Here is a 10,319-nt window from a genome sequence, read left to right as displayed (position 1 = left end):
GTAAGTATAACAAAAATATAATATAAAAAAAAGCAGACTTTACAATCACTTTTATTGCCTGGTGAACTGAACAAAGACAAATTAGCTCATCCCTAGGGAGCCTAATACAATGTAGCCAATATTTATTTTTCTGCTGTCTCCAACTAGCATTAAAATTGGATGCCTTTGCATTACTATTTTTTTTTCTTTTGTTTTATTTATTTTATATTACAAAACATTTTGCAGATTTGCACACCAATAGGGTAGGATCTGCCGTTTAGCTAAGATGATTCACTGGGCGTTGGAGGGTTAAGAATCTTTAAAATGATTCATTCTATGAGCAGTATAGAAACAAGTGAGTTTCCTGTGACTGTTCCCAGACTGCAGTTGATTAGCAATGCTGCTTTTACATGGGCTCCTCCTGCCTGCCTGGGGAGGTGCCTGAATCTCTGTAATCAGTGAAGGATGTGTAGCTGCATATCCCACTTCTGAGAGAACACAACTCCACAACTGGATGTGTTCCCATCACAGCTGTTGGACTGCTCGCCGCCTTGCACTTCTGCTGGACAGAGGACTGCATTATCATGCTGGACTTACTGATAATGGTAAAAAATAGGCTGCTTTTCTGATAGCCTGTGCTAAAGAAGTCCAGCTTTTACCATCAAAAATGTTCACATTCCAGGACACGTGCAAGATTAAATTCAGAAATGGATTTAAATCTCCATAACACTAGGACACGTCCAGGAATGAGCACTAATAATTGCGGCGCTTCAATTGCAGATAAGGTGGTTAAGGATGCCGCCAGTTAATATGCTAACATCAATCTAGCGTGCTTATTTAAACATTGGACCAGTGTCTGCTACAAGAGTGATGGTCGTATTCTAAACACACTGAAGGGGCTCTGAATCGGTCAGTTGGAGAATGAAAGCTGGAATTACCTTCCTATTCATCCTTCTTGTCATTACTTTGTGCTCATCAATCAATCATAACAATGAGGAGGCTGTACACACTGCACAGGTAAGGAATTGTGCTGGTACCCCTGCTCCAGGCTGCCCATATACCATGTAGATTTATACAATGTTACAATATAGTATTTGTAAGCATAATCTGTCTTGTTTTATGAACAAGTGTTTATATACCAAATATTTCTTAGCCCCCGTTCTCTATACATTTTTCAATTTAAAGTGTTACTAAACCCACAACAGTAAAATCACTGTGTATATGCACTAAAGCATGCTTGTATTACTCAATGTGGAACCAAAGCGTTTAATGCTTTGCATTGTGTAAAAAAAAAAAAAAAAAAAAAAAGCTGTTTGATCCTGTCTTCTCTGATACTCCCCTTTTTCCAGAGTCCCAAAACCATCTCCTGATAGTATAGATGCTAGTGGACAAGCTGCACATGCTCAGTTTGGTGTGTATTGCGAGAGGGTAGAGATGGGCTCAGGTGTGTTCGGAATCGTAATCCCAACCCATCTGTTTGATCCTGCCAGGAAGCCGACACTGCACACCGTTAAAGCGGTTGTATCCCGCTTTTTGACACTTTTACCTACAGGTAAGCCTATAATAAGGCTTACCTGTAGGTACAAATAATATCTCCTAAACCGGCACGGTTTAGGAGATATTTACAGTGCATGCAGCCGCTCGCGCGAGCGGCGCATGCGCTCTGAAGGTCCGGGGGGACCTTCAATTAAGTTGCCGGGAGCTTGCCGGAAAAATCACTCCCGCGCGCATACGCGGGAGTGACGTCATCGCGGCTCCGGGCCAATCAGCGCGCTGGAGCCGTCTCTTCCGGCCAATCAGCGCGCCGGAGCCGCCGAACCCGGAAGAGACGACGAGGGATCATGGCAGCGCCCGCATCGATGTCCGGGGGTCCGTGTCGGGGCTTCGTTTTAAGGTAAGTTAAACATAATGGGCTAGTATGCGATGCATACTAGCTCATTATGCCTTTGTCTTGCAGGTTTTTTTTTTTTATAAGGTTTACAACCGCTTTAATCACAGGCAGTGAGACATTTCCCTGTCTGGAGCTGCACAGACCGGGAAATGTCTCACTGCTAGAGATGGGCTCAGGCGTGTTCAATTTCCCACGTGCCCGATCCTGCCAGGAAGCCAACACTGCACTCCGCTAATCATAGGCAGCGAGAAATTTCCCGATCCACAGTTGCACAGGGAGGGAAATGTCTTAATGCTAGAGATGGGCTTGGGCGTATTTAAGTTCCCACGTGCCTGATCCCGCCAGGAAGCCAACACTGCACTCCGCTAATCATAGGCAGCGAGAAATTTCCCGATCCACAGTTGCACAGGGAGGGAAATGTCTTACTGCTAGAGATGGGCTTGGGCGTATTTAAGTTCCCACGTGCCTGATCCTGCCAGGAAAGCCAACACTGCACTCCACTAATCACAGGCAGTGAGACATTTCCCTATCCGCAGTTGCACAGACTGGGAAATGTCTCACTGCCTGTGATTAGCGGAGTGGAGCATCGGCTTCCTGGCAGGATCGGGCACCTGGGAACTCGAACACACCCGAGCCCATCTCTACTTATTGCCTGTGATTAGCGGTGTGCAGTGTCGACTTCCTGGCAGGATCAGGCACGTGGGAACTTGAACACGCCAGAGCCCATCTCCACTTACTGCCTGGGATTAGCGGTGAGCAGTGTCGGCTTCCTGGCGGGATTGGGCACTGTTCTGTCAAACTCCAACTTGCCGAGATCTCCAATGACGTTACTTCCGGTGAGTGTATACCATGAATAATTGGAGATTTTGACCACTTGGTGTTTTCGCAGAACACCAGCAGCCTTTACATTCCCGGTAGATGCTATAATTAGTGCAGATTGTTAGTCTGCCTGCTAGTTGTCGCCGCCTTGGTTTTGGTTACTAACGGGCGAACTAACAATCTGCACTAATAGCATCTACCGGAGTGTATAGGTTGCCGGTGTTTTGTGAAAACCCCAAGTGATCGAGATCTCCAATTATTCCTGGTGTAGAGTCACTGGAGATAGCGGCGTTGGAGATCTTGGCAAGTTGGAGATTTTGGCAGGACACACATTAATTACACAGGTTCTGAGGCTGATTTAGGTGATAATTAAACTCACTTAGTGCCTTATATTCGCCTCAGAGCCTGTGTAATTAATATGTGTCCTGGTTTAAAGGGATGAGGTGGGAACCCTATTGGGCAGGTGGATTGGCACTAGGATCCCGAACACGCCTGAGCCCATCTCTTCTAGAGAGTTTTTTTTTTTTTTTGGGGAGAGTGCATGTGATTAGCACAGGGCCAATTAGCACTGTCCAGACGGAGGGTCAGGGGTCATGCATCCTCATAGGACAATCATGGGAGAATGAGAACCCCTCCTTCAAGCTCTAACCAGACACTGATTGAAGTCACAAGACTATATACTGCTGATGAGAAAAGGTATTTAGCAGTTTATAGTTACTAAAACGATTGTATTTCCATGTTCTGTGTACTGTGGGAGACCAGATATAGTGACTGCAGGGTGCTGAGTTTAGGAACACTTTAAAGAAAGCCTACACTAGGAGAAATCTGTAGGATGCTTTTGCTGACCACCTTCATAAAATGCTGGTTGTCTTTACTACGCTGAATCATTGACCCCTGATAAGTATTCCGTGAGTGAAGGTTGAATGTGGTTGCAGGTCAGCATCTCTGAAAATGGTAAAATCCATAAGATAAGCATGACAGCCAGCCAATTAGCACTTTCAGGAGAAGCCAGCAATTGTGGCCTACAGATTTCTTATTTTGGGTTTAAAGCGGTACTAATCCCAAAGCAAAACATGTAATATAATGCAGCTTACAAATCATTAGATGTGGTGGCTGCATTCGTTTCTTTTTTCCCTCCTGTCTGGTGATCTAGCCAGTAACACAATTCATGTATTAGAGTGCCTTAACTCTGGATGAAGAAGCAACAAAGACACTTTTGGACAACAGCATTCCCAATTCTGGGGGGTGGGGAGTGTTAGCTGTACTAGCAGATTTAGAATCACTAACAGATGGAAGCCAGACTCCAGCTAAAAATTTTTTAACCACCTAAGCTCTGGAAGGTCTTACCCCATTCATGAACAGGTCATTTTTTGCTATTTAGCGCTGTGCTATTTTAACGGTAATTACACGGTCATGCAACCATGCAAGCAGAGATTTTAGTGGTATTTGATCCCCACTGGGTTTTTTACTTTTTATTATATAAATGAAAAGACTGAATTTTTTTTTTTTCTGGGGGGGGGGGGGGGGGGAATGTATACTTTTTGCTATAAAACATATTCAATAAAAAAAATGTAAAAAATCTAATTTATATATTTGTAATTGTATATTGATTGGTCTGTGTAAAGGGTATAGTGTCTACAAACTATTATTTATATATATATATATATATATATATATATATATAGGATTTTTTTTTTATATATTTTTTTTACTACTGATAGCAGTGATCAGCAACTTTTAATGGGACTGTGGTAGTGCTGTAAGCAATCTGACACTAAAGCCCCGTACACACGTACCGATGGTCGGCTTACAAATGTTCCTCTTTTCTCCCCGGGATGTCGGTGTCTGCTGAAAAGTGCAAAGACAGCACAAGGACAGCACAAGAATTTTGTCCGCCGACTGCAGAAGTGATGTCATGTAATGGTTAACTTTCCCTGTGTTTTCTATTTTCTGAGCATGCCCAGTCTTGCAAATCTGCGGTCTGTCGGCCGAATTGTGTACTGACAGGCGAACAATCGTCCGTTCTGGTGTCGGCATACAAATATTTTCATGTTTGCACGAAAGACTTTTGTCCGCGGATTGTGCGCAGACATCTGTCGGAGGCACCATACTAACACGCGTACAATCGGCAGATCCTTCGTCCACCGACGTTTGTATGCCGACGATCGGTACGTGTGTACGGGCCTTAATTGTACATGGTCTGTCTCAACCTTTTAACTGCTACATCTGAAGGAGGGTTTGTTCTCTTAAGAAACAGACTTGGCTAGATCACCAGGTAAAAATAGTAGAAAGCAAGCCTAAAAAAGAAAATGTATTAAGCCATAACCTCTAAGAATTGGTAGGCTGCAATAGAATGAAAGTTTGCTTTTGGGTTTAATACCACTTTAAGTTCTATGTTTTAGGGCAATATAATAGAATTTAAAATGGGTTAGATGCCCTACAATGAAAAGTATGAGAGTCTAAAGCCCCGTACACACGTACCGATCGTCGGCCGAACGATCGGCCGTCTTTTGTCCGCGGGCTGTCGTGTCTGTTGAAAAGTGCAAAAGACTGCACACGAATTTTGTCGGCCAACAACAGCCGACTGCAGAAGTGATGTCATGTGATGGTTAACTTTCCTTGTCTTTTTTCTTTTCTGAGCATGCCCAGTCTTGCAAATCTGCTGTCTGTCGGCTGAAATCTGTACTGACTGGCGAACAATCGGCCGTTCTGGTTTTCGGCATACAAAAATTTTAATGCTTGCATGACAGATTCTGTTCGGCCGAAAGTGCGCTGTCGGAAGCATCATACTAACAAGCCGAAAATCGGCCGATCGGTCGTCCGCCGAATCTTTTCGGCTGACAATCTGCACGTGTGTACGGGCCTTTAGTTCTATTTTTAATTTGTAGTAACTCTATATTTGATATACAGTATAGTCAAGTGGCTGGTGAGTTAAAAGTGACATTTTTTTACCAGTATGATTGATTTTTCCTTTTCGTTTGTATGGGGGGTGGGCAATTCTAGTAGATAAGCACTGGAAAAAAATGGTCTTTTAGGGCCCTTTCACACGGAGCGTTCCGCATGTCCGTATATCATCCTATTTTTTTTTTTTGCGGATGATATACGGACATAATGTATGTCAATGGCATTGCGGATGTCAGCGGGTGACATCCGATTTTCGTCCTTTCAGTTCTGTTCCGTTTAAAAAACGGAACAGATGCAAAATCGGATGTCAGCGGTGTCATCCGCTGACATCCGCAATCCCCATAGACTTACATTATGTCCGTATATCATCCGCAAATGGATGGGATGATATGCGGACATACGGAGCGGATGACACAAGTCAAAAAGTGCCGGATCGCAATACGGTACGCTCCTTGTGAAGGAGCCTTAGGCTGGGCATTTTCAACTTGTTCTCACTTGGGAATACTTTAGTTCATTCAGATCTGTCATTAGTGGTGCATTACCACCACACACCTTGCATGCATTGAAAATGAATGGCACTGCAGTACACAAAGGCAATGTGCCACAATGTATGCTAGCAAAGTGCTGTGCATCGTTTTGTGCTGTGTAGGGAAAAAAATGCTGCATGTCCGATTTCAGTCCATTTCAGTGTGCTGGTAGTCCATTCAGATAAATATGCTGCCTTAACCCAATGCACAATAAAGCACAACATAACTTGCATTAACGCTCTGCAATGAACCAGAAATATCAGAATAGGTCCTGCAACAAACCTGCTTGAAAGGTTTGCTTTATAAAAGGTAGCTGTGAACACTGCTCTTACACAAACTGGAGCCGGCGTGTAGAAAACTCACAGAGGTGAATCTAGTATGGCACATAAAGTAGTTCTGGACAATTTACTAAACAAATTGAGAATCTTCACACAATAAATTGTATAAATAATAATTTCAATAATACAATAATGGCAAAAGCAGATTCCTTGTTCACTGGTTGATTACCAAATCACGAGCAGATAAAATAGATTAACAAGAAGCTCTGACAAGATTGAACAATTGAAGTGAATCTTCAGACAAATATTTGTTTGAAGATTATTAACTCCAAAGGCATGTGCGCACAAGCTGTGCTGGGTGTACCTTAGCGCACCCTAATCACCCCTTGTGGCACAGATTCCCCCTGCTGCCCTGGGGCTTCCCTCCTCTCCTCTCCCACCGGCTGTTTCTCCGGGCACAAAGGCGGATGTGTCAGCATTGAGAATGGAGCAATAGGTAATTTACCAACACCATCCTTTTCTGAATGAACATAGTGAGTGATTGGCACTGATAATTTACTGTGTTCATTCCTAACTGCGGCATAGTAAACTGTTTACTATGCTTCAGTTTGTGAATCAATAGGAGACAACTCGGCACAGAGTACTACCCACTCATTCACTGTCTAGTGCAGCCGAGGCTGTAGAGAAAAGGGACTGGGTTAATCTGTTTTCAGTCACCTTTTCTGTTCCTGAACAACTGGTGGACCATAGTTTGAAGACCTAGATTTAGATTTTAAGACCTAGATTGAAGATTTAGACCTTTGATAATTCACCAACCCCCCTCAATGGGGCTCCTAAAAATAATTAAAAAAAAAAAAGTGTGAAAAATAATATAAAAATTGTAAGAAAAATAAAAAAGTTGGAAATGAAAAACTACTGACACCGTCTACTGCCCTACTGACACCATACATTTTTAAGAGCCGGTTCACACTCATGCGGCTGCGGCGTTCGCATGTAATGTCGGAGCACACCGCTCCTTCATTACATGCGATCGGCTGTGCGGTATGAGTTTAGCCATACACTTTGTATGGCTAAATTCGCACCGCACCCGCAGCAAACACGCACAGGACCCTTTTTTGCAGCCGCATCAGGATCGGATCGCACAGCGGTTCACACTTGTGCGATCTGATCCTGTGCGAACTGCAAGATCGCACTGCGATATGCGATCAAACTGGGGGTGTCGTTAAGATTACATTGACACCCCCAGCGTATCGCATATGGCAGTGTGAACTGCCGGGGGTGCGTTTGCGATGCGGGAACAGGCTGCGGATTCGCAGCCTTCCCGCATCGCATAAGTGTGAACCGGGGCTAAATGCATTTAGAAATGTTTGTTTACATTATAAGTGTGCATGTGTACACACACACACACACACGTGTTTCAACTTTGGGGTGCACACCCTAATGCAATGGGCTGCTCACACCTATGATCATACTTTTAAAGGGTGTATTATCTATAGGGATGTTCTCCCCTATTGTTCTTTTCTGGAGATTTGGCCAGTAATGATGGGAGAGGGGGAGTTCAAGACAAGTTCCCCCTGGGTGAGTCCACAGAGTGCATAATTGTTTTTTTTGCCTTTGTGAAAGGCAAACTGATTTGACACTGTACAGTTTTAAAAATGACCTACTGTATAGCTAAATACTTTGCACAACTGTTTGCAGTTAAATTTTGATGTGATCTAAAAGTGATGAACTAACAAAAAACATACAATGGGTCTTTTCTCACATATATGTGCAATGCATTTGTCAACAGATGCGCTGAGGAATTTGCAGTATGTGCTGAGGATATGCTTTGAATAACTCTGGATTTATCCATAAAGTTACACAGTATTATAGCTAAGCCACAAATATTACTGCAGAAAAAGAATGAAAAACTGTTCTAAAAAAAAAATGTTCTTTAAAGTGATTGTAAAGTCTTGTTTAAGAAAAAAAAAAAAAAGCATAATATACTGACCTCCTCTGTGCAGTGGCTTTGCACATGGCAGCCCAGATCATCCTCTTCTCAGGTCCCTCTTTGCTGCTCTTTGCTCCTCCCTCCTATCGAGTGCTTCACAGCAAGCAGCTTGCTGTGGGGGCACCCGATCCGAGCTGCAGCTCCGTGTGTCCATTCAGACACAGAGCTGCCGTTCGGCCCCACCCCCCTCTCTCTCCTGATTAGCTCACTGACTTTGACAGCCGCAGGAGCCAATGGTGCCACAACTGTATCTAAGCCAATCAGGAGGGAGAGTCCCGGGATGGGCGAGGGACTTGCGAACATCGCTGGACAGAGATGGGGCACAGGTAAGTATTAGGGGGGCTGCTACACACGAAGGCTTTTTAATCTTGTAAAAATGACACTGGCAGGGAAGGGGTTAACTTTATTGGTGATCAGTGGGTTAAATGTATCCCTAGGGGCATGATTCTAACTGTGGGGGGGGGGGGGTGCATGGCTTGTGATGTAACCACAGAGACATACGATCCTACATGGCAGGATCGCATAGCCTCTACTTACATCAGGGAGAATGACAAACGGCTGTGTTTACATCAGCCGTCTGTCCTTCTCTCTCTCCTGCGGGAGTTCCTGAGTGGCGGGCGGACATCGGAGCCACCGGTCACACGCGCGGGGATGTCCGTGAACAAGCAGGGGCGGGAGCGCGCCTTCGGCGGCGCACGCTCGCCCCCTACAGGCTCCTGGGTGAGCGACGTAGTACCCTGGGTTTGCCCAGGAGCGGCTGACTGCCGCAGTAAATAGTCATGCGGCGGTCGGCAAGTGGTTAAACAACGTTTAATTGCAAAATTTTATGGATTGACCTCAAAGCTTTTTTCACAATTCTACAGTATATAAGATATAAGGTAGATTGTTAAAGCTGAAATCTAGGCAGATTAAAATAAGACATATTAATCGTCCCTCCTATCTCAGTGGATGCCCATTTAGGGAGGAAACATGCCAGAGAGGAGGCGCCGCGTCGTCACAGTCATCTCCGCGGTCTGCACTGCAGACAGCCGCGGACAACTAGAATACTAAGGCAGCATTTTCGCAATGATCTTGTAAGTGCTCACATTTTTTTTAATAAAAGTTTTTGGGGATAACGCACTATTGGTCGCCTTTCTGTTTCATATGTGAGAATACTGGGAACCGAAATAGCATAAGACCATAGGAGATCATCAGCACACTCACCCCAGAGGCAACCCGGAGGGGAGGAAGGAGAGAATCCCTAATAGGGAATATATACAGGGCCAAGATTTTTCGTCATCTGGTAAGAGGTCCACCCACCTCCTCCTTAGGAGGTGTGGAAAAACGCATATATATATCTCTTTCTAACACGAGGAGTCTACTCTTAAGGTGGCTGTCTTTACGCCCTAATAATTTATCTGCTGGTAAGAAGCAAACCTGAATAGGTGGTGGGACATCAGACAATTGGATCTGTCATTTGGCTGTCACCTGAAGCATCATTTCTAATTTAGCTACACTTATTATTTGGATTTTCACAGACATTTTTCACCTGTGTTTCTTTTGGACTGTAGATATTTTCACCTGGAATTTTTGCACATTTTGGTTTGCCTTGCACATGTTTTATTGTTGTGGGAAACTTTAGTAAGGCACTATATACACATTTTTCTATGTGGTTATTTATTGTAGATCATTGGTACTTTTGTTTTTTGATCTAGCTTATTATTGTTTATCACACATTTGAGAGTGACATCTAGCGCAACAGGAATTTACTTTTCAATATTAATCGTTAACACATTACATTAAACAATTTTTACATGTAAACAGTGTAAGTACTTGAATTTGACCAGATATCAGCCTATTGCAGTCCCTCTATAGCAAAATTGGATTTTTCTCAAAACTAGAGATAAGTTCACCACTGTGCTGCTTCCCCTGTCCCTGTCCAGTTACAGATT

At 43.8% G+C, this 10,319-nt stretch overlaps 1 protein-coding gene across 1 annotated transcript in view; it reads left to right on the top strand.

Annotated features, from left to right (window-relative positions):
- Positions 1 to 369: 369 nt before the first annotated feature.
- The window catches only part of MMP28 (matrix metallopeptidase 28), a 133,834-nt gene continuing 123,884 nt past the window's right edge, over positions 370 to 10,319 (top strand). The window contains exon 1 of the mRNA XM_082246699.1: positions 370 to 996. Within this exon, the coding sequence (XP_082102825.1) occupies positions 901 to 996 (96 nt within the window). The 5' untranslated portion in view covers positions 370 to 900. The remainder of the gene's footprint in view (positions 997 to 10,319) is intronic.

Source organism: Pelophylax lessonae (genome assembly GCF_965119305.1).
Source record: "Pelophylax lessonae genome assembly, chromosome: 2".
Classification (NCBI taxonomy): domain Eukaryota; kingdom Metazoa; phylum Chordata; class Amphibia; order Anura; family Ranidae; genus Pelophylax; species Pelophylax lessonae.
The sequence above is the reverse complement of the archived record's forward strand: the minus strand, read 5'-3'. Positions and strand labels throughout refer to the sequence as shown.